The following is a 21,984-nucleotide window of genomic DNA, read 5'->3' as shown; positions in this document are numbered from 1 at the left end:
TGCAGGAATGAACTTTTACTCCTCTATCCATATTTCACTAATTAACATTATTGCTCAAATGGAAATGTTGTCCTGTTATTCAACAGCATAAATTATACGCTTTCTCTTCTTCTCCATGCATGCTGTCAACACAGCTGTGACCATGGCAGATGTTCCTCCCGTGAGCTTTATAATCAGCTCTTCTCTGATTACCACAGCGCTGTTATTGTGGTACGCTTCCCTTTGTCATCCTCTATATGCGCCTTTTCTGCCTCACTCAGCATTAGTCACAATGGTGCTGTTTATACTGGTTAAACTCAAGACAGCAACACCAGATGTTACTTATGGAGAACATAAATCTGTCTACTAAAATGGGTCAATGTAATACAGCAAGCCATGGTCTCTTTGAACTCTAACACATTCGTTTTTTTTTTGTTTTTTTTTTACCATCAAGACTATTCTCATACAAGGAAAAAGTGTTATGAGAAACGGCTTTGTTGTTCTCAGTGTATTGCGTACTATTGCATATCATAGCGAATGACAGCTTTCGCAGTAGTTCCTTTAGAACACTTTTGCAAAATGCCGTTCTGTGACATTTGCGTCGGAGTCAAAATCGCACCCCCAAAAAAAAAACAAAAACAAAAAAGATTTTACAAATGGTCTAGGATCCTCTCTGTTCCTCCACCAGTTGAATCACAGCCAGTAAACCGGTGGTCTGTGATAGACTGCCAAAGAATTACAGGAATATCTAATCTCACAAAGTTGGTGGTAAATAGGGGTGCTCTGAATGAACTGCTTCCAGTTTCTATCTTCATAAAAGATCCAGCAGCCTGCACTTCAAAAGGACAGTGGAAAATTCGGCTAGTTCTATATAGCCCCTTTAAAGTTTGGGTGCACGGACTTTGGGTTTTAACTATTTACTGACAGGCATCCAAAAGCTGGTTTGATTTATATCTATATCTATATATACACTTGGGAGTTTGAAAACCGTTCGAGGTATGAACTGGATGACATACAGACCACACAAAGGACACGTTAAAAATCGCTTTATATAGGAGGTCATAGACAAACAAAAAATTTTGGCCATTTTTCAAAAGTACTTGTGAGCAAAGGAGTGAGAGAATAAGTGAAAATACATCAATCTATTAGTAACAGTATATTTAATGGTAATAAAAAAAAGCAACGTCAAGTTCACAGGAGATAAATTCAGCACCTTTAGAAAAAAAAAGCACATTATTTCAGAAAATATCACTTGTTACTCCTCTACAATTCGTGTGTAACTAAGTTCCAAACGTCTAGATGAACTGTATATTCTCCTGAGCTCAGATCAGAAACACAGTGACTACAAAAAGTCTCTTTTTTTAAAACCGGCGCAGGTCCAGCGGAGGTCTACTAATCGTGGAGGAGTGGGACACCAACACTGATCCCCAGTTTGTGCACAGTTTGTAATGCTGTTGTTGTGGAAAAGAGAAGGTCTGTGAGCTGGAGGATTGTGATGTATGGTGTGGCGTGTCACTCCAGCAGTCCCCTGTCTTCCTGGGAGTCTTTAAGGTTGAAGCTCATCGAGAGGTAACGGAAGTCATTCTTCTACCAGGCTGGGGCAGTGTTGGCAAGTCGTCTCATCCGTCTGAAAAAGAAAAAAAAAAAAGAAGAAAAAGACATGCGAGACATTGAGTTAAACAGCACAGACAAACTACAGATAGATTTAGTCATGAAAATTAACCGATGTCAGGCCTGTAGAGACAGACTGTAGAGATTAGATCTGATAGTTTGTCTCTCTATCTCTCTCTCATGTACACAAGCTTTCCTCTTACCTTGTGTTCCTGTCCTGGTCTCTGATCTTCTTCTCCATCTCAGCATCTGTGAGTGTCTCCAGCAGGGGGCACCACTGGTCGGCATCACCTGTGTTGCGGATGGCGATCTCCACAGTAGGCAAAGGGTTCTCACTACAGGACATAACAAAGCCATCAAAAGATGTTAGGAATGAAATGCATGACAGAAATGCATCATGGGAGGCATCAGAAAGCCCTTTTTCCTCTGAAGAATCTAATGAAAAGGCACAGAGGTGATAAACCATAATCTTTACTGTTCTCAGACAAAATTTTTTAATCTAATATATGTCCTCTTTTGTTAGTCCCAGAGAAATAAATGCGAAACAAACTACTAAAAGTATAACAGGGACTTTTCACAAGTGAGCAGTGTACTCACTGTAATCACTATTTGACATACCATACAGAAATCAAACTGTTACAGCCATGCTGACACATGCAAGACCACAACCACAGCAAACCACAAAAAAGAAAAACCAAAAACATCACTGATACCCCAAGTGTTTTCTTCTTACATTATTTTCTAATTTAATTGAAAAAAATCACTGAATGTTGACAACATTACATAGCATACTTAATCAATTTAGTGCCCTTTCTATACAGACAGCAAGAATGCTAGAGTCATCATTTACTCTATTCTTATTTTGGATGTAAAATGTATTAACATAAACATTGAGTAACTTTATCCGTATTTAGGGAACGGGTTGTGAAAAGTCAAAGATAAAAATAGAAGAGATTAGAGTACTCAGCTTCCCAGGGCATGAAGTTGGGGGTGGGACTAACGTGAGGGGAAGAGGAAGGGAAGTTCAAGAAATTCACTTAGAATATTGACCTGAAATCAGACCTATTGGAACAGACAGTGGGAGAAGCAAAAAATTAGAAGATTATTGCAAAGCAAAAAAGCAAAAAAAAAAGAAAAGCGATGATGAAGTTAATGACAATAGAGAAAGAAAAAAAAACAAAACAAAAACACCACATTCAAACCGGTCATTTATATTTTTAAAATCATTAAGAATGCTGTCACAAAATCAATGCTTATAAAACCTCCAGAATTAAAAGCACTGATTGTGTGACCATAAAAAATAAAAGAAGTAAGCAACACCTTTGGTTCCAGCAAAACTGTCTTAAACCAAGCTACAACAAATGCAGTAGGATGTACCGTGCAGGACTGTGTGAGGCAGTTAAATGAATTAGACTGCATGATATTCACCCATATCACACAGAGAGCAAAATCCCCCATTACGTCCGAGCTATCGCTGGCCGTTCTGCCCTCACAGTTTATCGTCTTTTAGATAAACGCTTACTAGAGATCCTGTTGAGAATCTTTGAATTTTAAAAGATTAAAATGAAAGGTATATTAAAGGTATCTGTCCATCTATGTATTGCAAAAAAATACCCCCAAAAACCAAGATTTGTCTACCGACAGATTTAGCCATTAGGACTTTGAAATATAAAACTTGGCTCAATGAACAGTGCAGATGAGAGCGTTACTGGGCTGGTCTGTCACTGTTTGACAGATAAAAGAGATTGCTGTGAGGAGTTAACGGATGTAACATAACACACTGTGAAATACCAAGTCAGTGCTGTAAACAGGACGTGGTGTGTGTGGGTTTCTGTGTGTGTGTGTGCACTTGTTTGTGCTTGCAGTGACAATCCACATCATTAGACTTTGGGGGTAAAAGCGTGCATAAGCTGTTTTTTTTTTTCTTGGGGGTGGTGGGGTGGGGGGTGGTTAAGCTCTTCCAAATTCCAAAACATCTGCATACAAACTAAATGTACATTCCACACTTTAAACTGTATTCCAAAAACACAAATTCTGAAATACACTTGACATGTCTTAATCCAAAACCTTTCATTTCATAGTGACACAATAAAAAATATTTATTACTTTGTGTTTGGCGTTCTCTGCAGACTACTGGGAAAGACACAGCTGTGAATGTCAATATGAAACCTAACTCATCCTTTAGTGCAAACACTATTTACATTCTGAAAGAATACAAAGCAATTAAATTAAAGATAAAAACAACATACATAAGTCTTCTCCAAAATTTAGAGACTGTAATAAACATTTTATTAGAGGATAGTGCTAGTGCAGAAACTACATAAACACCTATAAATTTTGAACACTGTTTGTTTATCCAAAATGGCCTTCAATATCCAAAATTGCCTTTATAAACTGTGACTAGGTGTGAGAAAAGACTAGGGCCGCCACTAACAACTACTTTTCTATTGATTATCGACTAATTGGGTTGAATAGTCGATTAATCTATCGCACTTACGTCGTGATATTGAAGGAAAACGTGTTGTGATGAATTGAAGCCTTTTAGAAATCAAAAAGGTAAATTCATAAAAATTTAAAAGAAAAAGATTCGTTGGTTTAAAATATTGATGTCGACACATTTTTGGCGTCTACATCATCAATAACGTCAACTAATCGCGGCAGTCCTACAAAAGACATTTTTGGATAGGGCTAATGCACCAACATCAACGCAGCAGGCTCATCTCTTGAGAGATCACCGTAACACTGAATGTACTGGTCAGTGACATTTTGACCTTACATCAGTAAAACCCCTTTTGGTTCTAATTATGCTACAGGAGTCAAAGGTTACTTGTGTCACGCTCGAGAACGCTCCATGTCCTCTGGAGAGTCGTATAGAGACGGCAGTGAAGGGGGGAAAAAAAAACCCCACTTGAGTAACGGTAAATCTTTTGGTGCATGCGGTTGTGAATGCCTGCGTGTGTGGAGAGCGCACCTGAAGGCGTACGTCCGTTGGTGCCAGCTGAGCTGTCCCCGGATACTATAGGCGATAGTGGTGACAAACTCCCCACCGAGGCCCAGCTCAGAGCACAGCTTCAGGGCAAACGTCTCCGGCGAGTTCTCCTTCTCAGACATGTCCCACTCAAACTGGTCCACCAGGGAGATGTTCCCTACATGGATATTTAACTGAACAACACACAAAAAACAAATAAACAGGGCAAAGCGGGGTAAGTAATTCAACGACGCCTGGAAATAATATCAATGTTTCCTTTAATGAGTGGAGGAAAAAAAAGAAGAAAACTAATAACTTTACAGCACTTGTGACTTTTGTATGATCCCTCTGTAACCTACAGTCTTTCTGATAATGTGAGGGCATTACTGGATAATGGTGAAATGATAGAAATTCTTTAAGCTCAACATGACCCAAAACTAGTTCAAGCTACATCAAATTAATGAATAAAATGTTCCAATGTTCCTTCTGACGTCAGAGAAGGAGATGCCAACATTTTTACGGGGAATAAGTGGATGGCCTAAATTAGTGTGGCGAAATCCATTGGAATTCATTAAATTATGCCAAGTAATTAAGCAGCTATTGCTTCATATTTCTCTGCATGATGTTAGTTATCGTCTGCGTGTATCAAAGAAAATGTTATTGGACGCATTCCCTCATAGCTGGTCTGTCAGTGTTTTTACCAGTAGGATTTTTTTTTTTTTTGTTTTGGCCAGTGCTCCGTTTTGTTTGTTTGCGTAACGTTATGATTTTATAGGTCAGAGATGTTTAACTGACTGATTACGTCTTTATTTGTTTAAAAAAAACCATAAACAAGAAGCTCTTCAAAGCAGACAAACTTTCCACATGTTTGCCAGGTCACCTTAAAAAATCTCTTATCTTTAGCCTAACTGCAGTCTATTCAGATGCGCTGAATAAAGTGACTGGGTGCAGCGAGTCTGCGTTTAACAGGACTAACTGTGCCATATCCCAGTGACAGACTGAAACGTACCTTAATAATGACTCTCTGGTCAGTTTGCTCATCCAGTATACTGTCAGTGGGATATGACTCGATCTGTTGGCGGATGGCTGACGCGATGGCGGGGACGAAGGTGAGGGGGTTGAGGTCCAAATCGTCACACAGGATCTCAGCAAACATCTCAGGGGTCATCAGCTTCTCTGTGGTGTGAAGATGGAAGGGGAGGATGAAGTAGCTCGAGTAAACACAGATCACAGTTTCAGGAACTCTTCTTAATAATCACAAGGTTCAAATCGTTAGGTGGGTTCAGTCAGTAAAATTGTATCAGTCCACACACTCTTTTCCTGAAAGTCTTTCAGTGTCTTACCAAAAATCTCAATGGGGGAAAAAAAAAGAGATTATTTTTGTTTTACTGTGTCAGCATTAGATATTCTAAAGACGTCTTACCGTTCATATTCCAAGTGAAAGCGTCTCGGAGTTTCTGCCCGTCGATCTCCATATCCAGGCGAATAGGGACCAGTGTCTCTGGCTGAGCAGCATTCTCATGGATCACGGCAGGATCGTGGTCATCGAAACTACACGCGTAAGAAACGCAAACAAACTCATTATGTCAATAACATGACATGTTTCGTGTGATGGAAAAGGGATCAAAAACAGGGGAGGGAGAAAGAAATGAATGCCTCACTCTGAGATTAAAAAAAAAAAAAAACCCTCTCACAACCAACCAAACATCAACACCCCAAATTATAACTATTTGTTTTTGTTTTGTTCTCTTTTTTTTTTTTTTCAAATGCGTGGTTGTAATTGTTGTGGGTGAAAAAGACTAAAAATGACTGTTTCAGAAGTAATGACAGCACAGACAGAGACATAATAAAAACATATTTGTTTTGGCTGAAGGAAAGGCGGAAAAGGCTTACTCAGCCTTTTCGGTTAGTCACAGCTATTTCCTTAGACAAATGCCATAACAGCAGCTGCTCTGATAAGAGGCTGAACACTATAGACGATACTGTTAACACCAGACTCACAAAATGTCTCTTCCTGTATTATTCCCAAGATCTAGCAGTTTAGAAAAGGTTAAATGAACACTCTCTTTGAGCATCACTCAGACTATAGTTGTTGTTTGACTGTTTCGCATCATTATCTATATAAGAGGATGGTCCAAATTCGATTAATGACTGAGACCAAATTTCTGGCAGACAAAAAGCGGTTTGATAAGGCAGTTTTGATAAGAAGAGTTTGAAACTCGCCAAGTTCTCTCTACAGAGACAGTTGTGCCTATGAAGGGCATTTCGGTTTTTTAGAGAACCGACAGAAAAGAAGCTGAAAAGTTATACAGTGATGAATGATATGATTTCATGTGTGCTCCCAACACAAACAAGAGAGTGTCCTGATTTACTCCCAGAATATTTCATCTTCTGACCCAAAGTAACAGAGAAGACAAAAAGAGGCGCTATGTGACCAAACCACTGGATCAGTTCCCACGCACAATTCTTAGATTCACGTGGCCTTCAGACTGTTCCCACTGCCTAACACCCAAATAATTCACATCTGATATATAGGCAAGCAACGTGAAAGAAAGTCAACATAACACAGGCTACTCATAACGTGGGGAAAAAAAAAAAAAAAGAATCACATTTTTAGTGATTCTTGTGATAGCTAAATGACAAACACATCAATTAATGTCGACTCTTCTCCGACAAGCCACGAGTGAGTGAGAGCGTTCATATACGGGTAATCTCAAGGATTTGATAAATCACAGAATTTGGAGGAGGGGCTCACTCCATTTTCTCCCAATGTGGCATGTCAGATTCCCCTTACTCTCGTAAACCAAAACCACGGCACAATGTCTGGAGAAATGCGGGAGTGTACGAACTTGAGCATGCATCCTCTGATAAATACAAAGCTAACCAAACCTTCTTTACACTCCACACTATCTCCCTAAATTAAACTTCACCTACACGGACATTCCCCTAGCACAGTGAGTCACTGTCTGGCTTACCCTCCCAGAGAAATCCTCTTGGCCAACTATGCCCTTAGCTATCACCCTTCCAAAGTAATGGTAACACTGGGATTCAAACTCAGAAGTGTTGGGACCTAATGTAGTCTGTATTTTATACAGTAATGGCATAGATGCTGAACTCACCATAAGGGAAAGGTTCTCTTCTTGTCACGGCCCATACGGTTTCGGTTTATAGTGGTGGAACAAGGCACTGCATCCAGGTGATGGGAGCTGTTGGGTAAGGTGGGGACCCACTGACTGTTCCTCTTTGCCTTTTGCTCCCTGATGCAGATAGACAGGAAAACAAGACATAACTACAAATTACACAGCCTTCACAAACTCAGCGCAAAGCAGGTGAAAAGACAAAAGTTACCTGAGGTAGGCTGGTGGCTCTGTGCTGATGGATACTGCCTTGTACTTCTCATCATTCCCCTCAAAGATCTCTTCAACTTCAGACGCCTTCAGTAGAGTCACACTGGTGGCTAAAGTTGTGTAACCATGATCTAACACAAAGAAGACACTGCCGATTCTGCTGTCCAGAAGCAGAGCTATGCGACTATTACAAAGTTTAAAAAAGAGCTCTCTCTTACTTTTACAACAGCTTTCTGGACATAATACTGCAAAGGGTTTGAAAACAGTAAGGGCAAGTTATGAACAAAGGGGCAGATAGCTCGAAGGATGCGAATCACTTACCGTGCGACGATGCTACAATTTTTTTCCTTTCTTCAACTGATGCTAGCCTTCGCCAAAGAGATGGATACCTTTTATACAATGACCCCCTGAACATGCGCAGGTAGTTTCCAACCTATTGAAGAGACAGATAAAACAGTTAACAAACCCACTGAACATATGAGCGCTTCTTTATTACTAGCTAGTTGAATTACAAATCTGGGACATAACGTAGCAATTAAAATGCAGCTATGGTGCTCAGTTGCAGATCTCGAGGCAATATCCAGTTTATTTACGTTAGCTAGCAACATTAGCTACCAACGAGCATCATCGGACCTTATAGCGAAAATCTATGGTTGTGCAGTCAATCTGGCACTGGAACGTATTTTATAATACATACTATAATTGCTCATTTTAAACCACGAGTAATGGTTTCTAGTGTACAAGTATTCATTCATTCACCCACTCATTCAAGAATGGAGTCAGTACACACACAACAAAGGGTGAGCGGGACGGAGCACTGAATGTAAAAGGGAATCTTTGTTTAACAGTGATGCTTTTACCCAGACTTTCGCGATATAAAATGTACGGTGCAATACATACCTCCGATCCAATCATATAAAACTCCCCATCTTGCTCAAGCTGGAATTTTATAGGTTTTTGTCCAAAGGTTTTGCTTAGCGCCATCTTGACTACAGCGGTGCTCCGTACTGCGCATGCTCTTTTGAAATATTGAAATGGTGACAAAGCCGACGTAATAGTGCCATCAGGTGAACTATAGAGAATATTGTAGCACTGAAACGGGACTGCGGTGACTGTGGTAAGAACGTTTGCCATGTCGTGAAACTAATTAGCATATCCTGCGAATTGAGAATGTGCATTTGTGTCAGGGTTGTGTCAGTGTTAGCTGATACATCCTAAATCAAACCACAGAATATGCCTGTACCAACCTCGATATGACAAATACGATTTAAGCTTGATTCTTTCCATTTCCATGAGCTCCACTGTACTTGCTGTATGGCTCATTTTAAAATATCTTGGCCAATGTTTGTCTAACAGTTATTAGTACTCATTTATTACTCTGAAGTCGTACGCCTAGTTCTTAGAAGTCCTCTCTTCATAGAGCACATTTGAACATTTCCCTTCTTGTAAAAGTGAGGTAAATGCGTTTGGTCCCCGTAAAAGTTTGAACTTCTTGTTGAAATGAAAACTGTTCAGTTCTTTAGACAGTATATATAATGTACTTATCCACTATTACTATTTTGTTTACATCATAGTTTAACAGTTGTGTCAAAATGTTTTAAAAACACAAAATAAACAAATGAACAAAAACTCATGGAATGGTCAATATCAACTGCTATTCTGTAGCAGTAAAATGTGCTGTGTCCTTAAAGTACAGTATCCCGTTTTCACGTTGCAGGGATGTGACTTGCAGCTTATTACATTACTCCATTACATAGTTACATAGTAATGTAATTGCCAAGGATGCGATGGATAAGAGGAACAATTGTTGCTTCAGTAGCAAGCCTCACTTTAACCAGGACAGAGTGTGATCCTCACTCAGTGGCAAGCCCCACTTTAACCAGGACAGAGTGTGATCCTCACTCAGTGGGGTGGGGACAGGGGCCCGTTGAAATAATTTTGTCGCAGGCCCAGGCATCATGCATGCTGGCCCTGCACGGGAATCTGACAAGAGGGAAGAGGAAGTCGCATGTGTCAGCAGTATGCAAAAATATGACTGGTGCACAGATGACTGATATAACTACAAATGATCTGCATGTTGTCCTGGAGCAGTCACACCTGGCATGGCGCTGAGTGAATACCATGGAGCAGTGCATTGATCTCAAGTTATAAAGTCTGACGAGATGTGCAGAGAAGCGCTTTTAGCCAAATGTAAACTAAAAAAAAAAAAAAGTTAAACTCAATATGTATGTTTGTGGAACTTGTGTGCTTATTTTGCAATAAATAATAAATGATGGCCTAACTGTCATGAACAACAGACTGTTATATATACTGCTGTTTCATGGTTTTTGGTCAGTGTACTGATGTGTTCGTCTCTTCCTCTGATGAACCTTTTTTGATGTTTTTCATTCTTAGTTCATGTATATGCGTGGGGTCGCCATGTAAATAGACATGAAAACACAGAAATGGAAACAGACACCCCACGTTAAATAATTTTTGTTTTTGTTAATTATTATTTGGCCTGGACCTCCTGACATCTGAACAGGAGCGGCAAGTGAAACAGCTTCTGAGGGAGGAGAGCAGTGCTTTTTTCTCATGATGAACATGACTTGTGACGCATTCCTCCGTCACTCCAGCTCCAGATTCACCTGAATGAGCCCACACCGGTAAAGCATACGTCTACCAAAGCTTCTACATAAAGAGGTGAAGGCAGAATGTGGAAGATCTGTTAAACAGAAGAAGGATCATAAAATCCTACTCAGCACACTCGCCCATTGTGTGCACGCAAAAGAAAGATTGGAGTGTTTCTGCCTCAGCTGTGATTAACAAGAATTGAACAAAAAAAGGAAAACACCCCAGACCAGCATCCCATTCCAAACATACAACATATGCTTGAAAGACTGACCGGCAGCATCTAGTTTTCTGTCTTGGGCCAGGGCGAGGCATACCACCAAGGCTTCATGGAGGAGTCTAGCTGGCCTCTAACTGCTTTTATAATGCCTTGGGGTTTAGATGAATGGATCTGGATTCCTTTTGTCTTATCAAATGCACCTGCAGAGTTCCAAAGGAGTGTGGAAGAATGCCTGGTGATTCCGCAAGATGAAATATGTCAGTCCCATTGTATAAAGAAATATTAGAAGTCAAATGAGACCAGAATCCCCAGAATTCTGTCCAGAAGAAGTGGCAGTGCTCAGGGATTCAAGGCAGGATGGAGAGATCGAGCCACAGGTAGCTGGAGAAGAAGACAGCATGTCATCACATGGGGGGTGGGGGGGGGGGTGATAAGAAGTCAGAAGAGGTTACAGAAGCTATATCGGCTGATAAAAGTGATCAGGAAGATTCCTTGGCACCACCAGCAGCTGAAAGAAAATATCCTTTAAAAGAAAACCCAAAACGTTTTTACTTATACTTCAGGTTAACCTGTAATGGTTGATACACTAGTGTGTTGAGTGCAGGATGTTTAGCCATTCCTCTGTCGTTAGTTATAGCTTTGTTTGTGATAAGTGTATATTAGTTAGCTCTCTGACAGAGACGATTACGGCATTAGAGGTGCACATCCAGATGTTAGAGAGGGTTAGCGAGAGCGAGAGCAGCGTAGTTTCTGTAGGGGAAAGTCTGGATGCCTCAGGTAGAATTAGCAATCCCCCAACTCCCGCATCAGAGCCCTCACAGCGGGGCAAATGGGTGACGACTTGCTCAGGTTTGTTGTTGGTGGAGTGGCTGGCCGCCTTACGTCCCAGGTTGCCCTCATGTCTGTTTAACCTTCTGGCTCTCCCTTTCAGTTATGCTGTCATAGCTAGTCTTGCCGGAGTCCGTGCTTGCACTCAGCACACGACTTACATTGTCCTTAATCATTAAGTGACAATGAGCTTACTTAACAATCTCTCTCTCTCTCTCTCTTTCTCACCCTCTCTCTTTCCATTGAGCTATACATGCTCCTCCTGAGATACCAGTGATCCTGGCCCCTTCTGCTCTCCGGACTTGATCCATCCTGATTCCCTACTGCTGGTTGGAGTTCTCTGCACTTGGAAACCGCACGCAGCTGCTGAGGATAGCCCCATATGGACAACTGAAGAATACACTCAGAGCATTTCATGACTTAAATTATGCCATCTGTAAGTGCAAAACAAATTTATATGCAAAAAGAAGGACTTTCTTTTCACACTGTGAATGGCTGTTTTATGTGCTGGCCAGAGGAGGATGGGCTCCCTCTGTTTAGTCTTGGTTCCTCCCAAGGTTTCTTCCTCCTATTCACTCCATTAGGGAGTTTTTCCTTCCCACTGTTGCCTTGGGCTTGCTCACTGGGGGTTTAGGCACTGATCGCTGTAAGGCTGCTTTGAGACAATTTTGAAAAGCGCTGTACAAATAAATTGAATTAAACAGATGGCAAAGTTATTGGCAAAGACTGAAAGCTGAAGAATAGTTAATAATGTTACGTTGGAAAGTTCACAAGTAGTTTCATGTTTCTGCTGAAAGTTACAGAGTAGCATAATGTTACTGTGCAACTGACAAAGGCTAAAAGTTAATGATAGCCCAGTGGCACAGAGAAGAGTTAATGCTTTGAACAGACTTTGCCACCCTTTAGTCAAGGCCTTGTTGTTTATTTAGTGCTTGCTCTCCAAGTAACAGGCAAAAAACAAACTTTAACATTGATGTTTGATAGCATATCTGTTAAGTCAATATTTAATGGCTATTTAATGTGGTAAAGATAACATATTTTCAGTGAGGGTTCATGTGTTTATGTTGGAGGCAGTAGTAGAGGATCATGGTGTACAATGATATCTGTGACAAACCAATGGCATTAATGGAAGATAAATGTTATATAGCGTGACTAAATGAAGCATGAGTACCCAGATCAGATATGATAACGTTGATACTACCTCAAAGTAATCTAATCGGTTGGAAAACAGTGAGGTGTTTGTTGAGGTATACAATACCATTCATTTTTGGAGGGAGGAGAGTGAGGCATCACCATGACAATAGACATGTAAGCACATATATGGAAACCTTTGTGTAAACATAGACCTGGAAACAGACTTGCCCTCCAAATATTTTTGTTATTATTTTATTACTGTTGTATAAATCTATTACTGTTGTATGCATATTTGCAGATGTATGTTCATGTAAATACTTATTCGCTTGTGTTGTCCTCGTATTGCTAAGTGTAATGATATGGAGTACACACAGGGAGGCGCTACAAAGCCAGTCAATATGTCTACGAATACATGAGTCATAGAGGGCATGGAGGGGGATGTGAGAGGAAGAGGAAGAGGAAGATGAGAAGAAGAGCTGGCAGATGGCAGCTAACTGTTGAATGTGTAGTGTACCATAAAAAAAAGTTTGTTACAATAAGCCCATTGCCAATGGTACACACTTGTTAATAGTCTCATTCTTCAAGCGTGCAAGGTATAATTGTGCTGTCTCTGTAACTGAAACTGCAGGCTACTCCAGCATGAACTACCAGCTCTTTCTCAAAATCTTTTAGATCCCTTGAGTTGCTTTAGAACAAAGAAATGTCTTATAAACTGTCATTTCCCCCTCTTACATCCCATTGCCTGAAGCTGAGTGACATGGCCTGAAAGTTGCCTTTTTTTTTTCCAAAGAAGATAACTTGGCAGGAAAGGTCAAAATGTGAACTCTGTTGAGAGAAGAGCTTTCTATGTGTATTTTATGCAACTCTTGCTCTCGCTTTTTTCGTAGGTTTCTAATACTAATCTAATGTTTGCTGCAGTTTGCATTACCTGATCTGAAAGATCTTCATTTTATTTGGTGAAGGTGAAGAGAGCTCTTAGGTAAGTCCTATTACTTTATGTCTTTTCAGAGGATTAAAAAAAAAATCTTAATGGAGCAGACCAAAAGTCAAACAGGGTTGAAAAATACTTTTCAGCTTCCAGTCTCCTTCATTTCTGATAATCTTCTTCTGTTTACAAGTGCTTTGGTGTGCAGCTACACCACAGTGTTTCAGAAATGTGAAGGACACATGTAGGGCTCAATAGAGCAAATAAATTATGGCCTAGACAAGCTTCCTTCAGTGTTGAAGGAAAGAGGTCTCGGACTGAGTCGGACCCCTGTGGTATTCTGACGAGGGAATAAAAACACAGGGTCCATTATAGCTCAGCCAGGGCTGTGTGTGTGTTCAAGCACATCCACACGCGTACATGCACATGAGTGCTCGCACACACACGCACGCACGCACGCACGTGCGCGCACACACACACACACACACACACACACACACACACACACACACACACAGCCCTACACACACACACACACACAGCCCTACACATATTACTAATACATTAATATACAGTAATGCATTGCTTTTTCTGCCCTATGGGATGGCTCTCTCTGAGTTTTTTGTTTAAAACAAAGACAACATACAAATGTCGCTTGTATGTGTGAATGTGTGCCTACTGCACTCAAACAAATGGCACTTTAGGATGAAAGACAGGGATTGTGTTCGTACATGCTTGCGTAGTTGGTACAATCTGAGGAGATAAATCTGCCTACTTCATGGAGCCACCCTCCCAAGCTTTGTCTCACTGCTTACAAATGATGCAGTCATAATTGCACAATAGGATTCATATCCTGAAACAAAACTACATGCATCTGCCAAACCACTAATCAAGTCATTATGTTGGAAAGGTGTCAGGTCTCTGTCTCTGCCTACATGTCTCTTGGCCAATCAGGGCAAAGTTGGATCTGAGTGGATAATCACTTTGTTCGCCAATCATTGTGCGCAACTGTTGTGAGTTTGTTCCCTCATTGTATCTGTGTATATATACCCCTGTCTTTTCTTTTGTAACCTTGCAAAGTCTTAGCTGTATGTACAGAGCGGTGCCCTGTTCCTTGTTGCCATGTTTTCCTGTTAGCCTTGTTCCTAGTTGGCCTTGTTTCCTAGTTAGCCCCGACAGCCCTGTTCCCAGTTAGCCTTGTTTACCCTGTTCCCTTTGTTAAGCTGTGTTTCCTCTCTTTGTCCCTGTTCTCTTTTTTTTACATCCAAGCTTGTTCTTGACTTTAACTTCAGATCTGCCTGGTGTCCGGTTTATATTGTTCCAGACTTTGCCTGTTTATTGATCACAGTTGATTACGATATGGATTTCAATAGAGAACTGGAGGCATTTGCATCCAGTCTCCGACTTCACAGCACTCCATACACAGTGTGCTGCACAATGCTGCAGTGAAACAGTATCTTTAAGCGTTCAATACCCCCCCCCCCCCGCCCCCCTATCTGACAGTAAAAAAAAATTACAGGAATACTGGTCTTTAAGAGGAAATTCCTTTGGAGCAGGAAAAAAACCACCCTGCCATGGCACAAATCCAGCTTTGGTGTATGCTGACGGCAGTCGCAGGTCCCAGAAATGAATGAGCAGTTTGTTCAGTCAGGGGACCTCTGCCATTCCCCAGAATTAGAAGCGAAAAACTAAACTCCAAAAATGAACTCTAAAATGACACACTCCTTTACACAGTAAAGGTAAAGAGCTAGTACTCTTTTTCCTCCTAAGCTTGACAAACAGTTTAGAGTCAAACTATATGTATATAATGCCCACGACAACATTTAAACTGCTGTTTTACAATGAGACCTGCTATGGAACATGACTCAAACAGTTAAACACAAACGTGCATGCTCCATCCATGTATATGTGCACAAAGCACAGAAACACAGCGCAAACATTAAAATAGTGCTTTTTTTTTTTGGCTCAACAGTAACCCTGTTATCAAAATACCCAACGTATAATAACCAAAATGCATTTATGTGTTTAACACTGAGGTTATAAATCCTAAGTTTTGAGGTGAGGTCATGGTTCTGGTTATTCATTCATACATCAGTAGGAGGGTACAGTGGCAAAAATCCCAAGAGCTGTCAACTGCTAATGTGGGCCATTGCACATTACTCTGTGTAATTGGACGATAAACAGAGGATCCCTCACTTAACACTGTTTAGCTCACTCTAGCAACATCTGGATGTATTTAACTCCTACGCAGATACTAATGCAACATTTATGCCAAATTGCAAACTTGTAGTGACCAAAGATTATAAAAAGTTGAAATAAAATAATGTTTTTCAAATATGCAAAGAACTAGTTTCTCAGTGCTCCCCTCTTTTTAAGCTGATGTACAGCAGCAAGTCCACAAAGGATCTTTTTAGTGAGATAAGAAGAAAAGGTGCATTCCGAAACATGCCGCTGATAAAATTTAAGGTTATGCAGCCGCACTCTATTAGCTCCAAGGTATGAGGGGAATCAACATTTTTTTTTACCTTATTAATTACACAAAGACAATAGTACGTGTCACACCTTTTTTTTCCTCTTCTGACTAAACAATGCTCTGTTTTGTCAACTCAACAATTCATTATCTAATTATCATGTATACCGGTCTCTCATATACAAGAGTGTACTAAGCTGCATTGTTTCTGGTTAACACCTCTATTCTTGTTTACTGACCCGAGCCTACTTTCTAATTTCTGATTTTGTGTTTTGTCCATAGTGGCCTGGGCTTCCAGTTCCTTCAGTCCTGCTGTCCACTCTGCCACCAGCTCCTGTAGTCCTGTTGGCTGGGTCTGTCTGGGCCTCTGGTCCTGTCACCTGCTTTCCCCAGCGCTCCTTTCCTGTTGTTTCCAGTCCTGTCGGCCGGGTTCCTGCCTGTATTTCTCTTCTGACCAACCAGTGCTCTGCGACTCAGCAGCCACCTGCTCAACCAGTTCATTATCTAATCATATACACCTGTTCTGTGTTCATTAACTAATTAGATCTCCTGTATGTACCTCTCTGTCTTTACCATGGGAAACAACTTGACTCTCACTCAAGTGTACTGTGTTCCGGTTTAACCTGTCTGTTCCCTTTTCTCTGTTAGCATCCCTGCTCTGGTTTGCTTCTCTGTTCTTAATTAATCCATTTTGTTTCTCCCATACCATCCTGTTTACGGACAGTTCTAAGAGTGAGCGGAGGATGCAGAAATTTAATGTTTTATTGCAATGTTAGAGTGTGTGGAACATGGGCTGTTGGGTTTCGTCAGCGCGTTTCCTTTGGTTGCTCTCTCTCTCTTTCTACTCTGGTGCCAGCCCAGCTGAAGCCAGCTGGTAACCTTAGTGACGGGCGGGACCAGGCTATAAAATGGTGCTGGTCCAAGATGGCGTCCTCGTCTCCCTCCAACTGCGTACTTACCGGCACCTTGGAGTGACTAACAGCTTTGCCCGTCGCTCGCGATTCCATTTCCGATGGAACGTGTGAACTCCCTATGCCACATATATCAAAATCTGGTCCTGGAGGACTGGGGTCCTGTCGGTTTTTGTTTTCACCTCTTAGTTACCTGTTGATTTTCACCTTGAAAACAGGTGTGCACGCTTTTCTGCCAATCAAAAATTGGATTTAGTTGGTCGACAAGAAAAACTGCAGGACAATGGCCCTCAGGGACTGGATTTTGACACCTTTGCCCTACACTGCTGGCGTGAGTGGCTTTTAAACCGACGTTACCCGGTACTTACACACACTTTGCTTGTCCTTCCCGCCTTGCTCTCGAAGCTGAAGCAGCCTGCGGATTGGAAAGAACCCGCTCCTGAGACGGAACACGGCCAGTCGCTGGCCCGCTCACCCAAGAGAGAGCTCCGTTGACGCAGGGAGCCTACGTCGACTCCTATCAAAGACTGTAACTTTTAAACGAAGGATGTGCAGCAGGTGGCAATGAAGGTGGGGTTTTTGACTCTTTTATGTCTTCCATTTTTACTTGCTTTGTCTTGTAGTTTTACTGGGCTGTATTTTAGATTCGGTGCTGCTCATCCGGCGGGTAAAAGACCTCTAGTTTGCAGTGCGTATTGTGTGTAGTGCAGTCATTTGTGTAAATTTATTTATTAATGTGCTCACTGTGGTGTGGGTTGGGTTTCTTTATTTATGATTTTTGCACCTGATCATAAACTAGCTGTAATTTAGATACGATTGCTGTGGCCAACGTTTTTGTATGTTTTGCTTATCGGTTTTTACTGTTTGGTTTGATTAGCAAACTGTTCTGTTTGTGGTTCGTTTTGAATGGTTTGATGCCCGTGAGGCAGCACCCTTAGATGCCAACCTTTTAGCCCATTGTTTTAGTATTTGTGTTTTATAAATTTTATTTGCATATTTTATAACTTGTAATAAAAGCATCCTTTTATTCTCTGGATCTGGGTCTTGCTCTTGTTGTTGTCTCAGAGATGCACGGTAACCTAAACATGAGTGTAAGTGCAGCTATACTGTATACTTAGTTGTACACCCCCTCCCATTTTATGACATTTACTGTGTAACAAACTCCGCCGTTTCTAACTTTGTATTTGGATTGGATCTGGATTTTGACTTAAGGTCTGCCTGCACTTGCATACAGTCTCTCTGAATGTCCACAAATTGTTTATTTCAAAATTCTATGGGTTGGTTTGAACTCCTGTTAACAGCACGAGATCACTCTCACAAGGCACAGTGTTATGTACAGCACTGGTATTTCCAAAACAAAGACACATATGGACCTCAATATTTACATGTAGCATGATAATACTGTCTACACCAAAAGTGCATCAACAGAACACATGTAGACGGCAATGCAATTTTCCTATATTTGCCTGCAGGCACAGGTGTGCTATTGATGCTAGTCACTTGTGATAGCAGGGAGAGAACCAGTCGTCCAGTTGATTCTCCAAGCTCACGGCCAGTTGTGATCTTAATGACACCTGACCCAGCTGGTAGTAATGCTAAGATCTCAACTTGCCACCTCAGGGTGCCCAGCTGTTTTGGCTTGCATCTTGAACCAGTGGTTGAAGATCACAATCTAAGAGTTTGTGCTTTCATAGTTTACCCTTGCCGGTAATATATTTCCTTCAAAATTTCATGCTAATAGTACTTTTGTTTCTCATGAAACACTAGAACATCAAGCATATTTTTTCACTAAAGCTCCAGCCAAGCCAGCCAAACACGCCCTAGTAATGGCCCCTCTTTCAAAGTCAGTCTCCTGAGCAATCTCTTACTCTAGCCTTGCTAACTAACATAATGCCCAGGTGCTTTTTTATACATGACGGGACATTCATTGCTTCAGCAACTCAAAAACTCCACCTGTGCAGAACTATCTGCTTTCAACACATTCTGTATCCCTCTTTAAACTAGGCATTTAACCTGTACTTAAAATCTGTGTTTTGATGGGTTTATTTTGATTGATGATGGATTTTGTTCTGTGGACTTTGCTTTCCGGACATCTACAGTACATCATTGTCGTGAGAAACTGCATTCTTGTATGTGCTGTACATTTGACTCAGCTCACTCTTTAAATCCTGCATCACAAATTAAGACAAAAGACTATGTAGACTATGTTCTTTAGACTATGGAAAAGATTGAGAAAAGGTAAAGTAGCAAGAAAGCAGTGCCCATTGCTTATCTCTTGGCATTATGTGCTATAAATGGCAGCAGTGAACTGATAATAAACCTGACGAGGACTACCGTCTGTAAGTAGTTAGTTAAAAAGATTCACAAAACTGAACTTTAAATTAGAGTTTGATATGTTTCACGACAAATTCCCCCATACAACAGGTCTAAATGGTCCCATTGCATGAGCATAGTTTTGCTGTTAGCCAACCCCACCTAACATCAAACTTTTCAGTGTGCAATTCTTGGTTTAGCCACTCGATGACAAGCACTGTTCCGTGTTTATTTCAGCCTACCAACTCAAAGACCAATCATCTTAGTTTGAACGGCAGAAGCGCGTCATGTCTGATGAACGGGATACGCGTAACACTAAACTTTTTTGTCCATTTTTAGCTTTCATCGATGAAAGTAAAACCTTTCGGCAACATATTCTAATAATAAAATCGGATTATTGAGCCGTTAAATATAGGGGAAATAACAAAGACATACTCAGCTTCGGTGACTGCAGACGAGGGAAACGAAATAAACATGCTATTACCAAAGTAAGTACTCATGTTCTCTTAATTTTTTTTTAACTCCTTAGTAAGAGTGCTGGAAAACAGTTAGGAGCAAGCAGTTACCGGAAGCTGAAGTACATTTCAGGACAGTTATGGTTCTTTTGCTCATGTACTCTGTCAAAGAGCTCCAGTCCCGTTTTATCTAATTTAATGTACACTGAATCAGTACATCCTGCACTTAATCAGTTTTATTTGTTTAATTCAAAACGTAGATGCATCATGATACACCCATCTTAAGGAGTGTTTACTTTCAGATAATTATTTCCTTGAAATCGATTGGCTACCACCTCCAAGACTTTTCTTTTTTAACAAGTTCAGAAAATCTTATCCTCTCATCTATATAAAACGTTCGATTACGCAGCATAAATGCTTGATTTTACAGGATCTGTGATAGCGTTTGAAAGTATTTGATGGATTCTCGCAGAGTAGCTGGACCATTGCTACGCAAGGTAAGCGTAATGCTTTTCACATGATTCCACTGGATTTGAACGTTTAGATAAATTGATTTATTTGGATGTAGTGACAGTGTTTGAACCAGAAATTGGAAAAATTCTGCCTGTTTTCAAATTAAACTAAGACCTCGTGCTCTGTTTAGTGGATTTAATTTCGATCATGTTCACTCCGTTGTTTTACTGTTAATTCCTCATAATTAATTACACGTCTGTATTTTATTACAGAATGAGAAGATGCCTCCGTCAAAACAAAATGAAAAGGGCTCTCCTTTTGATCTTCTTGTCATCACTTTTGATGTTTTCATTGTTCATTTGTTTCTCAAAAGTTGATGACAATGGGACCACAAGAGAGATTGAGAGGTTTCAGCTGACCAAGGAACACAGCATTAACTGCTCTGCTATTTATGACATGGACCCAGTGGAGATAGGGAAGACTCTGACTCTGAGAAGGAAAAATACTTTGGTCCAAAATGATGATAGCGTAGTTAACGCAACTTCAGACTGTGGCTGGTATGTTGAATCACGAGGGTTTTCCAACATCCCTACCTCAAAAGCTGAAAAAGAATTTCCCCTGGCCTACTCTCTTGTTGTTCACAAAGATGCAGCTATGGTGGAGAGACTCCTAAGGTCAATATATGTGCCTCAAAACCTTTACTGCATTCACTATGATCAGAAATCATCTGCCCAGTTTATCTCTGCCATGCAGGGACTGTCACGGTGCTTACCTAACATTCTTATTGCATCAAAACTAGAGAGGGTGCAGTATGCCAGCATCACACGCCTTAAGGCAGATCTCAACTGTTTATCAGATCTTCTGAAGTCAGATGTAAAATGGATGTATGTCATAAACCTTTGTGGCCAGGACTTTCCCCTGCGCTCCAACTCAGAGCTTGTTGCTGATCTTAAAAGTCTGAACGGGGCCAACATGTTAGAAAGCACTCGACCCAGCGAGATGAAGAAAAAACGTTTCCAATTCCAGTATGTTTTGAAGGACTACAACTTTGAGTATCAGAAGCTTCCAGTAAAGACTTCAAAGAAAAAAGACCTGCCACCACACAACATCGAAGTGTTCGTGGGAAGTGCATACTTTGTGCTCTCCAGAGAGTTTGTGGGTTTTGTTCAAACAAGCCCCCTTGTGAAGGACTTCTTGGCCTGGTCAGAGGATACATACTCACCAGATGAGCACTTTTGGGCCACCCTGATCCGTGTTCCTGGAGTCCCTGGTGGAGTGAGTAGGTCTGACCCTGATATCACAGACTTGCAGAGTAAAGTGCGCCTGGTGAAGTGGCAGTACTTGGAGGGGTCTCTGTACCCATCTTGCACGGGGATGCATAAGCGTAGTGTATGCATCTATGGAGCAGCAGAACTACGGTGGCTCATAAATTATGGTCACTGGTTTGCCAATAAACTGGATCCCAAGGTCGACCCAGTTCTTATTGAATGTCTAGAGCAGAAAATATGGGACAGACAGCTGGTAATGAGTATGTCATAAGGCATTTTATTCCATATGCTTTTCATCTGTTAAAACACATAGACATTGGTCACTGGAGATTTGGAATGGCTGTGCTGCTGTTCGGTAAGTATATTTAACACAATTTATTGAATACTGGATGTGTATTTTGAAAATATAGTGTATCCTGGTATTAAACTTGAAATGCTAATGGAGTGTTTATGATTCGACATAAATAGCGAGTTCTGCAGTTTTTCCTCTCA

At 40.9% G+C, this 21,984-nt stretch overlaps 2 protein-coding genes across 2 annotated transcripts; one reads left to right on the top strand and one right to left on the bottom strand.

Moving 5' to 3' along the window:
• Nucleotides 1-1,158: 1,158 nt before the first annotated feature.
• smarcb1b (SWI/SNF related BAF chromatin remodeling complex subunit B1b) lies at nt 1,159-8,892 on the bottom strand. The gene is made up of 9 exons (XM_030768786.1): nt 8,806-8,892; nt 8,227-8,338; nt 7,907-8,036; nt 7,678-7,815; nt 5,982-6,109; nt 5,568-5,734; nt 4,562-4,752; nt 1,794-1,925; nt 1,159-1,606 (listed from the first exon to the last, which is right to left on the bottom strand). The coding sequence occupies exons 1-9, from the start codon at nt 8,887-8,889 to the stop codon at nt 1,567-1,569; spliced, it is 1,122 nt and encodes a 373-aa protein (XP_030624646.1). The 5' UTR covers nt 8,890-8,892; the 3' UTR covers nt 1,159-1,566.
• A 10,872-nt stretch (nt 8,893-19,764) lies between these two features.
• Nucleotides 19,765-21,775, top strand: LOC115808345 (beta-1,3-galactosyl-O-glycosyl-glycoprotein beta-1,6-N-acetylglucosaminyltransferase 4-like). The gene is made up of 3 exons (XM_030769686.1): nt 19,765-19,804; nt 20,202-20,268; nt 20,497-21,775. The coding sequence occupies exon 3, from the start codon at nt 20,498-20,500 to the stop codon at nt 21,761-21,763; it is 1,266 nt and encodes a 421-aa protein (XP_030625546.1). The 5' UTR covers nt 19,765-19,804; nt 20,202-20,268; nt 20,497; the 3' UTR covers nt 21,764-21,775.
• The last annotated feature ends 209 nt before the right edge of the window (nt 21,776-21,984 follow it).

This window comes from Chanos chanos, chromosome 3 (assembly GCF_902362185.1).
Source record: "Chanos chanos chromosome 3, fChaCha1.1, whole genome shotgun sequence".
Lineage (NCBI taxonomy): Eukaryota > Metazoa > Chordata > Actinopteri > Gonorynchiformes > Chanidae > Chanos > Chanos chanos.
The sequence above is the reverse complement of the archived record's forward strand: the minus strand, read 5'-3'. Positions and strand labels throughout refer to the sequence as shown.